The sequence below is a fragment of the Colossoma macropomum genome, unplaced genomic scaffold, assembly GCF_904425465.1.
Source record: "Colossoma macropomum unplaced genomic scaffold, Colossoma_macropomum, whole genome shotgun sequence".
Classification (NCBI taxonomy): Eukaryota; Metazoa; Chordata; class Actinopteri; order Characiformes; family Serrasalmidae; genus Colossoma; species Colossoma macropomum.
The window spans coordinates 45,137,011-45,159,620 of record NW_023494789.1 but is presented as its reverse complement, the minus strand read 5'-3'; the positions used below and the strand labels follow the sequence as shown (position 1 = coordinate 45,159,620).

The following is a 22,610-nucleotide window of genomic DNA, read 5'->3' as shown; positions in this document are numbered from 1 at the left end:
ACATGGGCTTTCTCAGTATCTCTGTAAAAAAAGACTTCTGGTGTGCTACATAACAGCTTATTTATGTACATCTAAAATAAGCTTGAACCTATCTTGGCCTAATATACAAAATATGTTAATAAGAGGATTACAACATGGCTAGAGGAAAATTACAGTTATAGAACATTCCTGTGTGGAAAGGAATTTCAGAGAATGTATCCTAGTTAGGACAATTAGGTTAGAGACAAAATTACCCTTGAGCTTAGATACTGCCAAAAACAAGAGTTAGAGCTGATACCTAGATAGAGAGATACACAATAAGACATCAAATTTCTATCCCACATCTATCTGTCAAAATGTGTGTCCTAGGAGCAGGCAGCAGTAGTCTGGCAAAACCACAGCATAAATTTGATTTTGGCTCCCTGAAACTCCACTGATGCAGGTTCAGAACATGAAGTATCATCCCTGGGGGGGTGAACCTCTGTTTTTATGTGTGGAGCTGTTAGCTAAGCTACTCTTGCACCATTATACTGTCTTTCTTCACACACTATAACACAGGGTCTATTCCTACTCACTGATGCTTCACTGATGAAAGTTTAGAGGAAAAAGTCTAAAAACTGAGCAAGTAAAGTCGAGTGACTGGTGTTGGACTGATAGAAAGACAGAATCTAACCTGTTCTGTGGTGTACTGATCTAAATTATTAACGTGCTAAGCTATTCGTAGCATAATCAGGTTCACTGTGCTCTCCTGAGCACCGTTCAACATTTTGCATTTGTTGTTCAATTTATAATTTAACATTTACTGGGAGTAGAAGTGAAAATCTCACTAGTTTATTTTCTGATTATTCAACTTATAGCAGGAGCTTATTTTAGTTTCTGTTCTGCAACATGTCATCTGTTCAAACATAAAGAGCTGTATTCCCTATTCAGTAGTGTGCAGTAGGTGGAGGGGTAGGTCTTGGAAACGAGGAGGCAAGGGGGCGTTTGCAATTTGCATAGATGTGCATATTCATAGTTCTTTGTGTTCTTAATGAGTGTTCAGGTTCAAGGATGCTCCTATGACATTTTTAGATACAACAATAATACTTAAAAATATTTTAAAATTGATTTGTCAACAGATTAAATTTTAATGGTTTAAATTATGACTTTTGGAATACTTTAACCATGGTAAATAATGGCCTAGCAACTAGCAAGCTAGTATCATTTCAGACATTATACTCTGTACCAAAGTGCATAAGGGAAGACTACAGAAAGTTAGAATGTGCCATGCTCACACTACACTGATAAGTTATTCAGCAGAAGGTTCCAATAATTGTGTGTGTCTGTAAGATTTGATTTCAGTTAGTTTTCAGGAAGCTTGTTTATTTTTAGTCTGCATTTTAAGCTGTACCTCATATTCCTGTGAGAAGCGCAGGCCGTCGTTGGCTTTGAGTCGCTCTATGTGGTCAGCTAGGTCACACACGGAAACAGGCGGGTGCTCTCTCATCCCTGCAGGACAATAACACAGGGATTTAGGGAGGTTTAGTCATAGCCGCACATTGTAATCTCCTGTACTGTTTACAGCAATTAGGAAAGCTGTGAGCAACACACACATATACAAATTCGTATACAAGCAAACTTCATCAAAAAGATGAAGGCAACGAAAGCATGATGCCTTTGTAAGAGAGCATGAGGGTGACAGAGACAGAAAGAGGGAGGGAGAAGGAAGAGAGTAAGAGAGAGAGAGAGAGAGAGAAAAAAGAGAGAGAGAGAGAGAGAGAGAGAGTGAGAGAGGTAGAGTGTATCACAATGCTAAATGCTAACTCAGTGATATGAATGATATGAGTGGACATGCTGACAGGTTGGTTGGGGTCTGGATTGCTGCACAGTGAGATGACTGCTACCTAGGCCTGAGTGATGGCCTATGAAAATGACTACAATATTTATCAAAATCAAATAACGCTAATGCAAGTTTGTAGTTTTGTGGTAAATTGTTACAGTGTTTCTTTATCCAGTAGCAGTAAACGCTTTTAACTTAAACAACTGCTACTTCAGTACACTACATGCCACTCCATGCTTTCTTTCTGTGGACAGGGAAGGAGAAGTCTAGCTGTTCACTGACAACAGTCCAAACCAGCGGGACAGTTAGCAGAGTCAGCTTGCATGACTTTATTTCATGTGTTCTTGCATCTTTGTTGACTGTTAAGACATGTGTTGCATTTTGAGTGTAAAACTGCAACACTTTCAAATGATCTACTTTTATTACTAAAATATATTACATTATTATTTTATATTATTAATTATTTATGAAATACTATTTAATACTATTTATTTTATGTTCTAAATTATTTGTATATTTGCCCAGATTAAGCCATTTTCTTTATTAAGGGGCAAAAAAACTATTCCATCATAAAATATGATATAATAATGATAATGACTTCCTACAACAAAATAATACAAAAACAGTAAAAAAAAAACAAAAAAACAACAACAATAACATAAGCCTCCTATTTATTACTTAAAGAATTACAAAGCTAAAACATTCAACCCAACCGCCCTCCCATGCTTTTCATTCAACCAAAGGTAGAGTGAAATGCTTTGCTCCAGCTGTAGAGAGGATGTGAGAGAACGGTGATTTAAATGCAGCCAGCAGGGGGCAGCACACAAAGCCTGAATGGACAGATAGGGGAAAGGGAGCGACTGGAGAAAAGAGACAGTGGAACAAAAGACAACTGAACAGGAGGAATGCACAGGAGGAACAGATGGAGACTAACTTGGAGTATTCGGGCAACTGGGGGCACTGGAACCTGCGGAGAGAAGAACGGGGAAGGGAGGTGTAAGAGCTGTCTGAAAGCCCACAGAGGTCTCCCAACACAGAGAAAGGGGAGAGGAGAAAAAGCAAAACATAGGACATGGGTGAAAGGAGGAAGGAGAGAAAAGATAGGGAGGAGGAAAGAAAAGAGGAGAAAGGACAGATGAAAGAGGAATGAGAAAAAATGACAGAGGAAGGAGAGAAAAGAGGAGAAAAATGAGAAGAAGAACAGAAAATATGAAAGAAAACTGAGGAGAAAAGTGGAGAGAGCAGGAAGAAAACAGAAAGGATGAGAGAGGAAATAGGTGAAAGAAGATTAAAAGAGAAGCAGAGGAAAAAAGGGATGAGGAGAAATGAAAGAAAAGAAAAAAGGAAGGAAATTACAGAGAAAGCAATGACAGGACAGATAGGAGATAGGAGAGTAAAAAAAGAAAGAACAGAGAAAAGAGAGAAGAAAGGAGAAAGAAGAGGAGAGAAGAAAAAGGACAGAGAAGGGAATTACTGAGGAAGGATAGATAGGAGGGGGGAAGAGGAAGACGAGAAAAATTAAGAGAGAAAATGAGAGAGGAAATAGATGAGAAAAGAGAAAACAAGAAAAAAGAGAAGAGAAATGACAGAAATAAGAGAGAAGAAAGAGAAGAGGAAGAACAGAAAACATGAGAGTAAAGGAGAACAGAAGGAGAAAAGAGAAGAGAGAAGAAAAAGAAAAAGTCAGGAAAGGACAAAAGAAGAAAAGAGAAGAGGAAGAGGAGAGAAGAGGCAGAAGTGAAAAGAGGAAAGAAAAGAGGAGAAAGAAGAGGAGAGAAGAAACAAGGAAATAGAAGGGAATTACTAAAGAAGAGGAAAGAGGAGAAGGGGCGAAGATGAAGAAGAGAAAAGGGAGGAAATGAGTGAGGAAGAAAGGAGAGATGAAGAAGAGAGAAGAGGAAGAGGAGAAAAGATGAGAGAGTAAAGGAGGGTAGAGGGAGAAACGCTAAAAATCATCCCCATCATCGGAAAGGCACTTTGTTTAGTATAGGTTTTTAGACAAAATAATGTAGTGGTTTTTCAGTCCAGTCTGAGTCATTTTTGCTGTTAAACATGCTTTAACACTTGAAAATACTTAAAGTAAAAAAAATAAAGGGCAAAAAAATAATTTGTACTATTGTTACCTTAGTCCAAATGCAATCAACTGCACATTTAATGCTTGAAGTTTGGAAAAAGTGTGGAAAAAATGTATACTTTAAGATAGCTACCTCTGTTTTCCATACTTTTGTTCACTTTTATAGATAATACTATGTCATACAGTGTCAGAAACCACACAGCAGAGTCTATTTGAGATCATTACACAACTCAATTTAATTTGATTTTTCAGCAAACTGTTGCTTTAACCTTTTAATACCAGCATACTTCATATTCTGCATTGAAGTAGAGAAATGTTTCGTTCTGACAAAATGCCATATGCCTGTATTGTGTGGCGTATATCCCTGTGAAATCTCAGGACATATTTATGCTTCAGAGTCATCTGTATTGCCTGTCCATTAGATCAGTGTACACAGATTGAACAGCTTTAAAACAGACTGAAGTTTATCTTTTTCTACAATATGTTTTTGTTTAGCCAGTCAAAGGGTAAAATTTGTTTCAAAATGTGACTGATGACATAGAGCTGCAGCACACTAGCAGGTCCAGCTCAACTTTTGAAAGACTTCAAAAAAACATTTTCTTTAAGATGGGGGCTGGAAAACCAGAGTATAAACCAAAAACGCCTACTGACTGCACTGAAAAAATGAAACATATTTGTGTTCAGCAACTGGTATCACTGAAGCTGGTGTTGAATCATTAGATAAATAACCTGAAGAGTAACACTCTAGCACCCCAGGTCAAATTACACATTTTGTTGACTTTCTAAGTGAAAATAAGTACAAATCCTTTGTATGGAAAACACTTAAATATGGCATTTGTCTGCCAATTTTATTTTATTTCTATTTATTTATTTCTATATAAGTTTAACATATAGGAAAAAAATAAAATATATGTATATAATACAATATATAATATGTGTTTACAAATATAATAACATATATATTTTTCCCAATATGTTACATTTAGCAAATAAACAGTAATTGTGTATTAAAATGTGCAGAACTGTGTTCTCTATACGGGATGTGTTAACGTATTTTCACTCAGCAATCAACAAAACATATAATTTGTCCAGAAAATGTTTGCATACGACTGTGTGTCCAGGCAGCCACTTCTAGGCTTAGTCCTTAAAAGGTTAACTCCTCTGGTAATTCACAGTTAGTATGTTTGACCTGTTTACGAACTAAAATGTTGAGTGTATCACAAGTCTAACTGAATCAGAGAATACTGTTTTAACCAAATGAGGTAGATAATGCTTGAATGGAGTCTGGTTAAGTTGGTCTGATACTAAAAAACCTAAAAAGTCTACATCTTTAAAGGCCCAGTCATGCAGCTTGTGGAGCCAGAGCAGATTGGCCTTTATGCAGAAACTCCCTGCACTGTCAGAAGGGTTTTCACAGTGAAAGAGAGCAGGGACCACAGCAGGAAGAGAAGGACTAAGAGGAAAAGAGGAATAGAGAGGAGAAAAAAGAGAGATAAAGAGTCCCTCCTGTGACTTATCCTGCTTAATTCCTCCCAAGTTCAAAGCTCAGCGTGTACAGAATGAGGGTGTGTAATTAGATGGTGTGGTGTGTGTGATGTGTGCGTGTAAATGGCTGACTATCCTCTTCTTCAGTGTGTCCTTCATGTTGAGGTGAAGCTGATGGTGAATAATACTCCTTATCTCCACACTAAAAGCCCAGCTATACTCCACAGCTCCATAGCGCTTCCACAGAGCGGCAGCTATTCAGCCCAATCCACACAGCTTACAGCAGATTAGACTCTAGCTTCAGTTTAGAAAGATGTCCGTTTGACCATATGTGCATGTGTCTGTGTACGTGTTTTTGTGCTTGAATTGATCTGACTGTGTACTTGTGTTTGTATGTGTACATTCATATACCGTACTGTGCAAAGGTCAGAATTCATTTTCAGTCAAAACAGCCAAGAAGTACATGCTATTTATGTTTTAAGAGACATTTCTGAGTAGATACACTACATGGCCATAGGCCTGTGGACACCCCTAGTAATTATTGAGCTCAGGTGTTTTAGCCACACTCACTGCTAACAGGTGTATAAAATCAAGTACATAGCCATGAATTCTCCAGAGACAAACACTGGCAGTAGAATGGGTCATACTCAAGAGCTCAGTGACTTTGAGTGTGGCACTGTTGTAGGATGCCACTTTTTCCACAAGTCAGTTTAGATCTTCCCTGGGCAACTGTAAGTGCTTTTGTTGTGAAAGTGTCCATAACCAAAAACAGCTCAGCCACAAAGCAACAGACCATGTGAACTCACAGAGCAGGGCTCCCAATTGCTGAAGCACATGGCGCATAAAAATCGCCAAGAATTGCACAATGACAGCTTAATGAAATGGGTTTTCCTGTCTCAGCAGCTGCACACAAGCCTAAGATCACTATGTGCAATGCCAAGCATCGGCTGGAGTGGTGTAAAGCACGCCATCACCGGACTCTGGAACAGTGGAAAGGAGTTCTCTAGAGTGATGAATCATGCTTCACTATCTGGTAGTTTGATGAATGAATCAGGGTTTGGCAGATGGCAGGAGAATGCTTCCTACCGGAATGCACAGTGCCAACAGGAAAGTTTGGTAGAGGCACTTCCACTTGCACAAGGGAATAACAACAATGCAAGACCTTGTAGACCACCAAAACTGTCATCATCAGTTAAAAAGTCATTTAAAAAACTCATTTTGTGTTATGGCTGTCTTAAAAAATTGTCAACCACCAAAATAAGATCTGCTCAGCAGTGGTTCTGTGTTTAAGGAACTTGACCAAGGATGGCCAAGGTAGATGGCAGTTGAAAACTGTGGAACAACAGATGCACTACAGTCAATATTATGTACCTGTTTAAATGGCCAATGTGAGAAAGTACATCATAGGTATACCTAATAAGCCTTCCATCTACAGGACTGTACATATGTATTTTGTTTCTATGTGCCTGTTTGTTTGAATGTGTATGTGAGAGCTGCCTTACCTTGTGTTTGGTAGTTGAGTCTTCTCATCTCTACAGGGTCGGAGGAGTGGGCTAGCAGATGATCCTTCACTCCGGCAGAGTGCTCATCTTTCGCTGAGGGAGAGGCTCGCTTCCTACACACCACAACAAGAGGGGCAATTAGAGCAGAAACTACACATACACATAAACACATACACAAACAAACAAACAGCAAACAAACACGCACATACACCAGGTGTGCTTTTTCAGCCTTCTTATTGCAGTATGAAGAGCAGTGGAACATGTTTTTGTGCTGAATTCATTTGCACCTCTAATTTGAGCCTTCAATTAATAAATTCTCATGAAGTGACAGTTAGGCAAACCTCATAACTGACGTGCAAAATAAGGTGCCTATTTCCATTTCTTTTCAAGGGGAGAAACGTGGGAGAAACATGTGATTGCTGCTGCACATGTTCTGTGCAGAACATTAACCCAAACCGATCAAGTAGCCTCCATCACGCACAATCAAAGGTAAGGTGGGCATTCACTTACAGCTGCAGTGTGTGTAGGGGGGGGCTGTAGTTGCAGTTCTTTCCGGATCAAAATCATTACATAAACAAAAAGAAGCTTCTTTTTAGTGTAGGTTGTTTTTGCTAGCAGTACCACATTTGCTGGCAATAGCAGTATTTAAACTTTAATGAATAATGTTTGTGCTTTTGTCCATTTTTGTCCATGTTCCAGTCCAAAACTACAGGGGTAAACGTCAGACACATGTCTTGATTGACTACATTTGGGACAAAGGGAACACTTTGTAAATTTGATTTCTGTTGTCACTTTAACTCATCACAGGAGACCCAGAGGCTATGGGGAAAAAAGAATGAAATAATGGATGGCACCTACCTCTCCTGCTTGCTGTGTCCATCCAGAAAAAAGCAGAAAGAAGTAGAAAGAATGACAGAAAGTATGTCAAAAAGAGAGACAGAGTCAAATAGAACATTTCAGAGTTTGTCAGAAATACTGAGGACCCAAGGTAAAGCTTTAAATTTCAAGTTAGAAATGACATCTTATGAGCTCCTTGCTCAGTGAATTTGGTCTATTCTGATTCTGATTCCAACTCCCCTACTATGTCCCACTCTTTTGTACACAGCTTTATTAGACGTCTGTGGTGACATTTAGAAAATTAAGTTTTACTTTTGCCAGTGCAGACCTGTGGATCTGACTATGCCTAATGACCTTGTCACATAATTTACTGTAGTTCAGAAAGAGAATATAAGAATGCAAAGGAAAGAAAGAAAAGCAACAATGAAATTTTGAATTAAGTGAGTAATTAATTATGTATGCATATTTTGTCATTTTATTTTTCTCCTGTGCTATATCATAGTTCCCTATTTTTTTATTTATTTTTTTGGTCTTGCGTTGCTACTGTATTTCGATATTTATTTATGCTATCATGTTTTTCATTTTTTTTACTAAGATTATGCACCAACCACTGGAATGCTCCTCCAAACACCTTATTCTCCACCATACACCATAATTCTATAATAAACACCATCAATCTCCAACAAACACCTCAATCTCCACCAAACACCACTATTCTCCAACAAACACTTGAATCTCCACCAAACACCACCCTTGTGCAACAAAATCTAAAGTCTTCCAAAAGACACCATAATTCTCCACCAATCACCATGATTCTCAAACACACATCATCATTCTCCACCAAACACCGACATTCTCCTACAATCACCATAATTCTCCACCAATCACCATGATTCTCAAACACACACCATCGTTCTCCACCAAAGTGGAAACTGTGATTGACTTTAATCTGGCTTTCCAAACCCAAATTGCCAATCAGTTCATATCTTAAAGTGGTAACAGAAGCGTAATGTATCAGAGCAAGTAAAAATGTTTTAACGAGTGTTTTCAAACACTGTATTGTGGCCAACATGGTGGGTTTATTCTCATGTAAAACGGTGTAAAATATTTTTATTGCTTTGATATGTTGTTTAAACAGAATATTCAGAAATACCCACTACGATTACAAGAATAATGATTCTCATACAATGAAATGACCATATAAATTGAAGAATTTCCCAACACTACTCTTCTAACTTGACTATGCCTTTTCCTAGCAACTTTTTGTGGTCCTCCTTCTGTGTTTGCCTGTATAAAGCTCCCCAGTGCTGGACTTGCTGAGGTGTCTGGATTCTCTCCCGCGGTGCAGAATCATGGTTTAACATCTGCACTCAAGCCAAACCTCCTCACTGTCTTTAATTATCCATGGCATTACTCTCCCATCTCCCCACTGACTCTATATTTTCAACTCTACTTTAATGGAACTGTCTGTTCCTTGATGTGACTCAGCAATTCTGCAGGGTTACAGTGAGTCAGCAGTTTTGGTGAGACAGGATTCTTATACTCCTGAGAGAGAACACAACCAGCTTTTTATACCTGAGAGATAGAAAAGCATGGAAACTGACTGGACTCACACATAAAAACATTTGTTTCCAGCTATCGAACAACACAGCAAAATATTGTTATTGTTGATATCAATTATCAAAATGTTGTACATTTTCATTCAATACTCAATTTCTATTATCAAATTACTGGATGGAATATCAAAGAGTATTTTTTTATTTAAAGTTTAATAGTCTCATTATAATTACTGTATTGCTATTATTTCAGACTTTTGTGCATTAACCATTGTGATTCAATTGTGATGTAATGTATTTGATACATCCAAATTGTGACACGTATTATAATGAGTATTGCATAGTAAGTTAGTTGGCAACTATTATTATTATTATTATTATTATTATTATTATTATTATTATGTGTGAAATGTCTCTCACCTTTTGAAGAGGAGGATGGCAATTACAATGATGATAATGAGAATGACGGCAAGTACTGGTCCCATCACCCACAGCATCTCAGGATCCTCTGCATGCCGGGACATCCCGCTGTGGAGCCGCACCATGATGGGGTCGGAGAATGGACTCGCAGCAAACGTTTTCTAGAGCAAGCAATCTAGAGTCAGAATCCTTATATTGAACCTCTGGGGCAACAGCAAACATGTAATAAATTGTTTCTTTTAGCTGGTGAAACCAAACCACAGGCCCTCCAGTTTGATGAAGTGGAATGTATTTCATGAACACTAACAGTCAATAGGCTTTACTTAGATGCTCGTATGTCATATTGCAATGTTTAGCAACTGTTTTTGAAAGGATTTACCCCTTCTATTTGCTTAAAACAGGAATCTCAAACTAAAATAACCTAGGCACAACTATCTGAACTAAGAGCAGATTTTAAAATGAAATATTGGAAAAAGTACTTAAAATAATAATACATACTATTATTCTTAGTAGAAGTAGAATACTGTGCAATGTGTTTATTAAATATTTTAGTCTTCAATTAAATCAAGTAAATGTGTATGTAACACTCCAATTATATGGGACAACATTGGCATTCCCACTGAACAAGAGGGAAGTCTTGGAAATGTTAATTCTGCTTTCTCAGTGGATTTTAGTGGGTTTAGAACACATTCATGTCTGATGTGCAACACGCTGTATCTACTGCTGTCAGGTATTAATCTACAAAGGCAGATCTCACTGTCTAAATTAGAATAATAGCTAGCTAAATTATAACACCTGCTCAGTGTGGAGCATTTATGCTGCATCAGGTTTTCGTTTGAATGCTTTCTCTTGTATTCAGTGCTCTATTTTTGCTTTCAACATTGTAAGCTTGATTTTATACAGTTATGTTAGGTAACAAACCGTAGTGTCTGATGGATGAAGCAAATTGAACTCTCAGTTGCTAATATTTAGCTGCATATGTGTATGTGTATGAAGCCAATTGTTTCAGAGCTCAGTCTTAAAAGGATAAAAAAGTGACTGTAATTTACAACAATGTAAGATTCTATACCTCTCATGAAGTTTTTTATAGAAATGTTCTTCCAACCAATCCTATATCCCCAGTAACACAGTGAGGCTTTCTGAAAGACCCGAAGGCATATTACCATTTGCTGCTGTTTTAAAGCAATATCAGAAGAATGCTGCCATTTTATATTAATAAGTTCTCACTCTTGGCTTATTGAAACAAGTGGAGACATTCTGTGAAAAGTGTGTATTTAAACATTCAAGTCATACCACATTTGGGTCTGCAAGTAGAAAAGGATATATTTTATTACAAAATCTTCATAGACATGAAGAATCAAACTTACTGATCCAGGATGTAAATCAAATGTAAATGAACGTCTTTGCCTAACTATGTAATTACTTATGTGATTATGTTATTACATTTGCATAGTATTGCAAAATGACAGTAATAACTAGATTTCTAAAGGTTAACCAGATGCAGAAGGCCTACTCTGGTGTAGCTTCAGATGCAGTGCAGCTACCTAAACTGCTGACTGAATGCTAAATGTACTAGATGAGCTCTATTTGAGAGAGTTACAGTGCAAGAGGAAGAAACCCAACAAATCTTCAAAGCTGCAGAGAGACTGGCAAACTCTTCTGCAAACGCAGCCCCACTAATCGCTTTAGAAACAGCTCTTAGACAGCGCAGCGGGGCATGAGAGAGTGAGACGGGGAGGAAGAGATGGAGAGAGGGAAATGGATACATAGAGGGACAGAGAGAGAGAGAGTGTAGAGGGAGGAGAGGGACTACTCCACCCCACTGAGAGATGGAGGATATGCATCAGTGGCCTTTGAGGACGAATCCCATCAGCACAACACCTTCACCACTCCCTCCGGAAACAACAGCAGAAACCAAAAGAATCCAGTTCTCCAGACGCATGTGAATCATTACAGTGTGGAGCCTGCAGGCATGGAGCGCTGGGACTATTTAGGGAGTGAGAGAGAAAGAGAGAGATAGACGGGAGAGAGACAGAGAAAGAGAGACAAAGAGAGATAGGTGCGCTTCCCGTCTGTTAACAGCTTTTCATAGAGACTGAAATGGAGAAGTGCGGCAGAAAAAGTCTGTTTGTTTTAAGAAATATCTTCATGACCAGTGTTGGTGCTATTTGTGAACACAAACCACAGCCATACTTTTCAGTGTCAGCCCTGGGGAACTGGGCATTTTTGTATTTTTCACAGATGTGAAACAGTAACAAACTACTTTACTAACTACCTCATTTAATAGAAAACTAACAAAGTACTTCACAAACTACCCCACTAACTAGAAAACTAAACTACTTCACTAACTACCTCACTAACTAGAAAACCAATAAACTACTTCACTAACTAACTCACTAACTAGAAAACTAATAAACCACTTCACTAACTACCTCACTAACTAGGAAACTAATAAACCACTTCACTAACTACCTGACTATCCAACTCTCTAGCAATCTGCTTCACTGAGCACCTCATTATCAAACTCACTAACAATCTACTTGACTTACTACCTTACTATCTAACTCAATACCAGTATACTTCAATAACCTCCTCACTATCTAACTAATTTACTAGCAGCCTACTTTACTAACAACCTCACTAGGTAGAAAACTAAATAACAAACTACTTCACTAAAAAATAACTAGAAAACTAACAAGCTAAATAACTTGTTAACTCATTAACTACCTAACTCACTGACTACTAAGGTATCTAATTAAATAACAAACAAACTATCACACTAACAAATCAACAGACTTAATAAATAACTAATGTTCTTTTGATCAGAGTAACAATACTTGATCAAGATCATTATCAAATTAGGTTTGTTATAGGGACACCACAGGCTTATATGGACAAAAAAGTATTGCATGCATTCTCTACATCAGGATTGTCCAGCACAGTTGGTGGTTTTTGTGCTCTGATCCAATGTTAGTGCAAGATTAGTTTATCATTAAGTTATCCTATCATTACTGAGCTCAGAATCAGCCTAAGGTTTGCCCAGTGCCAAATATTTGATTGATCTTTAAACTTTAGTCCAAACCTTATGCACACATCTTCCCTTCTGTAACAAAACAAACAACTAATGTACGAACTAAAGTTCTTAATAATTGCTTAATGAGTTGGGTCTAGGCCTAGCCCCACAAGGGGTCATGATGGGGTGACACCCTCTCGGATGGAATGCTGTACCCCCCAGTTTTGCATTTGTGTTATTTGTCTTGCAACTTAAACGTTATTTGTATTTATTTATACTGCAGGGCAGCCTTTTCAAACTGCATTCACATTAAGTATGTGGATTTTCCAGCTAAGCAAGCTGTTTAGGCATCTTAGTCGAAACTGCCTGATGTGAGCCCATTAGATATAGCTACATGTCGCCATCAGTTTACTTCATTTTCTGTTGAAGAAACAAAGCTTGTCATCTCAATTCGATTTTTAAAGGTCTAGTTCCTACATCGTTACACCCACCAAACATCAGCCCTGCATCACTGCAAATCCTAACAGTCCAGACATTAAAAACAATCATGGAAGAGAGCTGATTTAAGTTTAGCTTAATCTGTCAACATAGCCATCATTTACTTTATTAGAGTTAGCAGAACAGATTCGCTACACAAACTGACCGTTCTGGGCAAGAAACACAGACGCCTCAAAATTGATGGACGTTTTCAGCGAGCACAGAACAAGTATGTTGCACACCAAGATGGGACAGCTAATTTATTTGAATGGGATCTTACAACAAAATTTCCCTGTAGGGAATAGAAAGATAAACTACTTATAAGATTCAAAGCTACTTTAAGACAGCTGCAACTCTTCTAAATTAGGGTAGGACAAGTAGTTTACTTTTTGACTGTGTGCTTCTCAGTAATTAGGCACTTAAGTGACATTTAAAAAGGTGGAAAAAGCCACAAAGCAGGAGTCCTTTGTAAGAGCGGTGGTTCACATCAACAGCACCATGTGTCCCTTCTGTTGTGAGTTTATCACTTCTAGGTTTGTGCTGGGTAAGCTGGGTAAAGCGCAGTTTATAGTTTTATTTGGTTTTCATGACTGGCTGGTGTTGGTACGCTGCTGTTCTTTAAAGTTAATATTTTTATTGTAATATTTGGTTAGCTTTGATATGTCTGATTCTACAGTGTTGTGTTGTATTGGTGATGTTGAAGAGAATCAACAATCATAAATGTTGATAGTTACTACAAAGAGAGATGCATATTGCCCATGGATTACTAAGTAAGGGGAGTTGAGCCCCCTCAAACATTTCTTTTGCCCCCTTGCCTAATTAAACCAGCCGAGGGGCCTGGTTGGGTGTGTTATAATAAAAAGAAGGGCACAAAGTGCCATTGATTTGAAGCACTAATCTTCCATAGCACCCCTCTGATATGTATTTTTTTTTGCCTGCAGTCATTTCCTCAACCTAACCAGGTTTAGTAGATGTATCAAGGCAGGAAAATCACCAAAACAGTGCTGGAAGTAGGCAGGCACTCCTTCTCTATATGCTCCAAAACTTCTGCCCTGTAAGTATCTAGTCCACTCAAATCTTCTGTTTTCAGTTTTAATCCGCAACAATAACATGTTTGTATTCTCTTTTCGCGAAGGACTAACGCTGCCCACAGCAAGAGCGAGCGACTTAGTCGATAGCGGTTCTTTAATCAGCAACGTCTGTAATTAAGAAGCTATCACAAACTCTATTCTGTCATACACAGAGCCAGAGGGCGTCCTGTCTTCGCTCCAGTCAGACCTATTTCATTGTTTTCACCTTGATAGAGCTGTTTGTGGAGAGACATGCTGATCTATGTGTCACATAATAAAGTTAAATGGATCAATTTGCCAGGCATAATTCACTTTAAACTTTCACACGCACAGCCTCTTTGTGCTATGCCTGACAGTCTGAGCAAGCAGAAGTCTAACAGAAAGCAGGGCTATAAATGAACCCATCTGGCTAATGTTGGGCTAACAGTTGGATTAAAACTGACCTATCAATGGGTTGGCTAACACTGGACAAACATTGGGCTGACTAACTTTGGCTGTCACTGGACTAAAGTAGGGCTAAAATTTGAAGTAGGCCTAATGTTAGGCTGTTTAACAGCAGGCTAATAGAAGACTAACACTGGCCTGACTAATGGTATGCTAAATATCATTGGGATACCACTGGACTAACAATGGGCTGACTAAGATGGCTAATATCAGGCTCACATTAGCCTGTTTATGGTTGAGCTAGATAATGTTAAGCTAACAGTGGGCTAATATTAGACTTACTAGGATGACTGACTGACTGGACAGCTATCCATAGAGGTGCCATGAGTTGACATCGACTTGATGGCACCTAACAACAAGTGCAAGTGATATTCGAATGTTGGGTTAACATTTGACTAATGCTGGGCTGATTAACCCAAGGTTAAATTTGCCCTAATGTTGGGCTAATTAATGTAGGACTAATGTTGCTGAACTAGCACTAGACTTACACTGGGCAGAGTAACATGCCCAAATGTTGGGCTGACTAATATTGGACAAGCATTGTACTAATGTTGGACTAACACTGGACCAAAAATTTAGGGCCGACTAAGATTTGTCTAATTTAGAACCAACTCTGAACCAACGTTAGGCTGAAAACTTGCTCTGTGTGTCATCTGAAAGGAATTTCTTCTCTTTTCAAACTTTTTCAAACACATATCATAGATGAAACATTCAGAGTGAGAATGGAATCTTTCCCCCTGTCCTCGTCTCTCTTTTCTCTCCCACTCTCTTACTCTTCCTCTCTGTCTGTGTCACACTTGAGGGTTAACTGCAGGAGAAAAACTTTGTGAGTGATGGCAGCAGGCTGTTGGAGAGCGCAGTGAGAGTGGAGCAGAAAGCCCTGAGTGATCCTCTCCAAGGGGAGCTTTCACACTGATCAATTTGAGCTCCTCTATCTGATGGAAGCGTCCCACTGAGTGAGTAATGCACCGCCTTTCATTGAAGTCCCTCTACTTACCAACACAGCCTCAACACAATATGTGTGAGTGTGGGGGTGGAAAAGTAAGAGAGGAAATGACAGACAGAGTCAAAGTGAAGAGGGAGGGCAAAGGACACAAAATTAGATTAATTGCAGGATTGCATTAAGATAAATATAAAGCCAAGTGAAGACTCAAATGTCACTCCTAAAAGTCTGAATATTTATCTTTTCTGCCTCTGATAGTGATAGTGCTATAGCTAACTCTCTCCTCCATGTTCACTCACTTTATCTCTGTCCTGCTCCAGCTGTCCTTTGCCCACCCAGTCAGAAGCCCTGTGGATCGGTCTCTGTTTCTCGTTGTTTCTCTCTCTTCGTCTCCTCTCTCGCCCTCTGCCATTTTGTTTAGCTCTAAATGATCAAGCTGGTTTATAGACTGATTCTTTTATCCAATTTTACAGCTCCCCATATTGTTAGTCAGCTTTTCTTTTCAGTCCTTTTCTTCTCTTTTCTCCTTGGCTTCCTTTGCTTCTCTTCTCCTCTTTCCTCTTTTTTTCTCTTCCGTTTTCTTTCCCACTTTGTCTGTTTTCCTCTCTTCTCTTCTGTATCCTTGCCTTCTCTTCTTTTCTTTCCTCTACACTCCCCTGCATTCACCTCTCCAAAGGTTATCAAAAACAAGTGTTAAGGGATGGTTTCAGTCATTTGGAGCCAAATCGCATTTCCATTTCATCTACTCCGTGCTGTTGTTCCTCCCAGACACTCGTTTTGATAATTGCTTCTAATTTGCCGCAACACTGAGTCTCTTCATAAGGCTACAATAGAAGTCACCCAAGCAAGATTGCAGAAGAAAAAACAAAGCCTTAAAAGATCATAAATTGTGTCCTTTAAATAAAACAACAAGTCTCAATGTACAGATCCTGAAACAACTGCTCACCAAGGCATTTTGGAAAAAGTACAGCAATAAAGGCATGTTTTTATCCAGCAGTGGATTAGTACAATTATGTTCTTACACATCGCAACTGTCATGTTAAAGTGTATAGTTTTGTGCCAAATACTTAACTACACTGATAATATGGACAGCAGGAGGATGCAGACAATAAAATGCAAAAAGAAACAAAAAAAAAAAGAAACAAAAAAAGTGTTTGTTAAAGCACAGCTAAAATTCAACTTGTTAGGTATATTCACAAGGTGCTAAATGTCCTCACATAAGCCATATTCAGACGGGATAAAATTCCCTGAAAGATCCAATGTTAAATTATAATAAAATAAAATACATCCTACTAGGAACTTGCTCGTCCTGTGGTAATTTTATTGCTGTCTTGATGCAACTTTTATTACTGAGGAGATGTGTAAAAAGGTTTTTACAGGAGTTCTATAGACGTAAAAAACCCTCTTTTTTGAGGTCCTCCTTAATATTTAGGGAATCATCATCATCTATGGTACTTAATATTATTATAAGATTCAGAGCATCTGGAGAAATCTCTGTAAGGGACAAGACTGAAAACAAATATTGGATGGTCATGATCCTTGGGCCGTCAGGCAGCAGTGCATTAAAAACTGACACCATCTCTAGTGGAAATAACCACATGGTTATTTCAGCAAGACAATGCCAAACCACATTCTGCACTTATTAAAACAGCATGGCTAAACTGGCCTGTCCGCAGACCAGACCTGTCACACAGTGAAAATATTTGGTGCATTATGAAACAAAAGATATGACAAAGAGACCCCGAACAGTTGAGCAGCTAAAATCCTATATAAGCAAAAAAGGGTCAACATTTCACTTTCAAAACTACAGCAATTGGTCTCCTCAGTTCCGAAACGCTTACAGAGTGTTGCTAAAAGAAGAGGTGATGTAACACGGTGGTAAACATGCCCCGTTCCTAACTGTTTTAAAATATGTTGCTGGAATCAAATTCAAAATGGGCATATATTTTTCAAAAAACAATAAAATTCCTCAGTTTTAACATCTGAAATGTTGTCTACGTACTATTTTCAATTAAATATATGGTTTATTGATTTTTACATCTCTTTTAATTTACATTGCACAGCATGCCAACTTTATATTCTTATACGTATATTCTTATACTATGCACTTTATGTTTACACTATACACTATGGTCTATATTCTTACACTATACACTATGAGCTATATTCTTACACTATAAACTATGTACTATATTCTAACATTATAGATCAGAAATATCCAAGTCTGGATCTTGAATCCAGTCCCAGTTTTTGTAATCACCGGCAGTTAATTAGCTAGTTAAGTAACTATTTATCAAATTCATAAGTTGAATATCAAGACCTTCATTAGCACGATCTGGAGTGTTAGGGAAGGAAAAAGGCTTTGCAGAGCAGTGGGTCTCCAGAACTGAGAAACTCTGTTAATAAATCTAACATTAACATTAACTCTGTTAATAAAAAATAAATTCACGAACAGTGATTACCATAGGTAGGTAGGGTAGCTTAAACCTTTACGCCAATAAAAGCGCTGCTACTTATAAAAATGTAAAAAAAAATAGTATCAGTAGTACTGAGTCAAAGCTGTTTGAAAATTTGGGAACAGCCACTGACCCAAGAGCAAAAGAGTACAACAGTGGTGTCTAAATGTGCAACTGTAGCAACAGGACCAGCAAATAACTTTAATTGAGAACAAATCAGTAAAACTCAAGAAATACACCACCAATACGCAAATAATGTCTGCCAACACATCACATATTTAAAAGTCTGCATAGTTTCTCACAATGCCGAATCATGTCTGTCATGCCATGCCATGTCTCATATCATGTCCTATGTCTAAAATTAGAGATAGAATTAGTCAGAGTGCTATTTTGTCATAGTAACGTTTGTGCCATTGTAAGACCCGAGAGACACAAATTGTATGTGCATTTGGGTGTGTGCGTGTGTGTGTGTGATACTTACTGAGTCGTGGTCTTGGAGAGCAGCCAGTATGAAGATGCAGTACTGCTGCTGGCCGGGCAGGGCTTTGTTGTAAAAGCTGTTGTAGGTTTTCTCGTCCCCCAGGATGAAGGTCTCAGGGAGAGTTTTGAGTTTGGCAGCGATGTACGGCCGCAGGAAATCCGGTGATTGCCTCTTCCGCCGTTTACTCAAACTGGATTCTCCACCAGCCTCTAACAGCTAACACACGCACACACACAGTGAGGTCAATGCGTCACTGAGGTAATGTCTAATGTAAGCAAATGTACACTCAAGTGACAATAGTTAATTCAACTACTTGGCACAAGGTGCGCCCAGTGCTAATAAAGGCATTCAATTGCTCACCCACAGCTTGTATAATCTCCATAGAAAAAGTATTGCCAATAGAATGAGATGCTCTGGAGAAGCCTTCTCAGAAGGGCAGAGGCTGATACTGCATTAACCAACTCCCTTTTAATACCATTCATTTCAGAATCACAGTGTCTTACTCCAAATGTAGTAAATCAGCTAAGAAATGTTTGGTGTTTGGTGAAGTTTGCTTCTTTTGTTTTGTACTGGAGCTATGAGGCTAATTTAGCTAAAAAGTAATGGAAGCTTATACCCACCAAAAAGCCAATAACATAATCATCACATACTTGCCTCAAATCATGTTGTGTTGTTTAGCAATCTCAAAGAGACTTGGTTATGTGGTTTCTGATACTGTTTGACATAATGTTACCTATGGAAACAGACAGAAGTCAGGACACAATTCAGGCTTCAAAATAACAGCTATTATAGCATATTACTGCTTTTAACTATGTAATGCATCTTTTGCCAAGTCTAGATATCACTATGTCATACAGTGTCAGAAATTACATAAGTAAGTCTGTTTGACTTTACTTAACAGCTAGGCACGTTTTGAGCCAAGTGGGTGATGATTTAGGCATGCATTTTGCATGATGCTTCCATTACTTGTTAGCTTCATTAGTGTCATTTCTGCAGTGCACAACTAAAAAAGAAAACATGGTCTGGCTACATTTGGGTTAAGGGGGGAAAACTGTGAAAAATTTAAATTGCTTCCCTCTTTTGCTGTCCTTCTTTTTTTCACTGTGTTTACTGATGCTCTGCGACACCTTTGTTCTCCTTCTTCAATGCTGTATGCCATTCTATCCTCACTTACACACAAACTGCGACAAGCCAAATCAAATGCAACAGGATTAAACTTGAACAAATGGAGTGTGGTGGCATTCTGAATGAAGAACACTGAGGGAATGCAGGAAAACGGCCATAATCTCAGTGCAGTAATAAACAGCAACACTCCAGCTTTGGCTCCCTGAAGTAATACACCTCTCATCTGAGAGAGTAACACTCATAAAGAACGCCCAGCTCCGCCGAGAAACGCTTCATTCTTCACTCCGAAACCCTACACTGCACTGTGCAGGCTTTGTGATTGCCACTGCTAAGAAAAAAACCCTCAAAAGCCCTGCCTTCCATCGTAGCATATTTATTTTACGAGCCCTGATGCTTTTTGATATTCAACAGGCCTCATATTAAAGTTTTGAGAGCTTTTTTCCCTCCTGTTCTGCAGATGACGGCGCATTTGTGAGAAAGCAAGCTCAGGAGAAAAAGCCCCAAAAGCTCAGTATTAATAACACAAAGAGGCAAGAAATGCTACGAGCAGAGTTTTTAGGTTTTTAGAAGCAGCAGAAGGACAGGGAGGAGAAGGCCTGTAGCTGAAACACAGCAGCACAAAACGTCAAATCGAGCAGGAGAAAAAAGTAACTTGTTAAAAAAGTCTGTTCAGCAAAGCACTGACAGACTGCAGGGTGTGGAGGGTCGTTACAGCACAGAATGGTTTACAGAAACCACAGCTCAGAGATGCTTGTGAAATGAATTCTCTGACTTTATTTGCATGGTCATCTATAGATGATATACAGCTGCTAAAACAATGAACTATATGCTTACTACTGTTACTGTAACTATTATACATTTTTTGGTAAATACTACACAAATACTACACAACTATTTTGTCAGTTAAACTTAAAATGTACTTCATGCGGTAACAAGCAATATAACTTTCTTTACTTATATCATTGCTGCGTATCTCAACTGGCCCTTAAAGTGTAAGGGGTTAAAAAACTGGTGAAAATCTGGTGAAATGCAGTTGATATCAACAGAATAAGGTTTTGAGTTGAGGTTAAAACTACATTATGTAAGATACGGGTATTTGGAGACCTCTCTGGTCGAAATTTGTAATTTCATACAACATGCAGAAAAACATTTTGTACCATTGGTTGTGCTTCAGACCTTTTCCCTAAGTGGATGAAACTGATGTTTGCAAAGAATGTTGGAAGATTGTTCAAAGAGAACTTCAAAACTTGTTAAAAAAACGTGTCTTCAGAAGATGTAACTGATGTAACTACTTTTGTCATCTTATCTTCATCAGCATAATGCAGATTTTGCATTTTAGACCGAAACATCCAGCGGGACCTTCTTTTTGAGTCTGTATGTGCGACATTAACACCTTAAGACTTATGATGTGGTCAGAAAAACTCCAGTGAAATCCATTTAAACTACAATTTCAAATGAATTACTATTTCTGGCTTTACAGCAAGAACACCATATTTCAGTGTGTTTTTGTTCTCCAGACTGAGTAATGCTACTTCTTTTAATAGAATAGTGGTACTTCGTTCATAAAACTTACATAGTGCAGTTTTTAGGTTAGGATTAGAGTGAGCCTTCAATTTTAAATTAGGGAAAAGTCAAACCTCAATGTTAATAGATATTAATCTACATGTAATTTACAACCCCAATTCCAAAAAAGTTGGGACGTTATGTAAAATGTAAATAAATGTAAATAAAAAACAGAATGCAATGATTTGCAAATCTCATAGACCCATATTTTATTTACAATAGAAAATAGAACACATCAGATGTTGAAGGTGAGACATTTTACCATTTCAGGAAAAACATTAACTCATTTAGAACTTGATGGCAGCAACGCACCTCGAAAAAGTTGGGATGGAGCAACAAAAGGCTGAAAAGTCATACTGATAAAAAACAGCTGGAGGAGCAATTTGCAACTAACTCAAGTGACTGAGTATAAAAAGAGCAAAAAACAAGCAAAGATGGGCAGAGGTTCACCAATCTGTGAAAAACTGCATCTAAAAATTGTGGAACCATTAAAAAAAAAGGTCCTCAACGTAAAATAGTGAAGACTTCGGCTAACCCACCATCTACAGTAAGTAATGCCATCAAAAGATTTTGAGAATCTGGAGAAATCCCTGTACACAAGGGACAAGGCAGGCGGTCAATATTGGATGCTCGTGATCTTCGGGCCCTCAGGCAGCACTGCATTAAAAACGCATGATTCTGTACTGGAAATCACTACATGGGCTCAGGAACACTTTCAGAAATCATTGTCTGTAAACACAGTTTGTCGTGCAATCCACAAATGCAAGTTAAAGCTGTATCATGCAAAGAAGAAGCCATATGTCAACACGATCCAGAAACACTGCCACAATCCAGAAACGCCACCGTCTTCTCTGGGCCAAAGCTTATTTATAATGAACTAAGGCAAAATGGAAAACCGTCCTGTGGTCAGATGACTCAAAATTTGAAGTCCTTTTTGGAGACCACGGACGCTGTGTCCTGTGGACTCAAGAGGAGAGGGAGCGTCCAGCTTGTTATCAGCACACAGTTCAAAAAATGGTATGGGGTTGCCTTAGTGCCTATGGCATGTGCTGCTTACACATCTGGAAAGGCACTATCAATGCTGAACAGTACATGCAGGTTTTAGAACAACATATGCTCCCATTCAGACAACATCTCTTTCAGGGAAGGCCTGTTGTTAAAACAAGAGGGGATGCTACACAATGGTAGACATGGCCCTGTCCCAACTTTTTTGAGGTGCGTTGCTGCCATCAAGTTCTAGATGAGTTAATGTTTTTCATGAAATGGTAAAATGTCTCACTTTCAAAATCTGATGTGTTCTGTGTTCTATTGTGAATAAAATATGAGTCTATGAGATAATTATTGCATTCTGTTTTTATTTACATTT

General features: G+C 38.4%; 1 protein-coding gene across 1 annotated transcript in view; it reads right to left on the bottom strand.

Moving 5' to 3' along the window:
• ptprfa (protein tyrosine phosphatase receptor type Fa) overlaps nt 1-22,610 on the bottom strand; it is a 241,253-nt gene that overhangs the window by 33,924 nt on the left and 184,719 nt on the right. Inside the window, 6 exon segments of the mRNA XM_036571461.1 lie at nt 1,370-1,467; nt 2,733-2,765; nt 6,860-6,972; nt 7,718-7,729; nt 9,673-9,833; nt 18,557-18,772. Of these exon segments, the coding sequence (XP_036427354.1) occupies nt 1,370-1,467; nt 2,733-2,765; nt 6,860-6,972; nt 7,718-7,729; nt 9,673-9,833; nt 18,557-18,772 (633 nt within the window).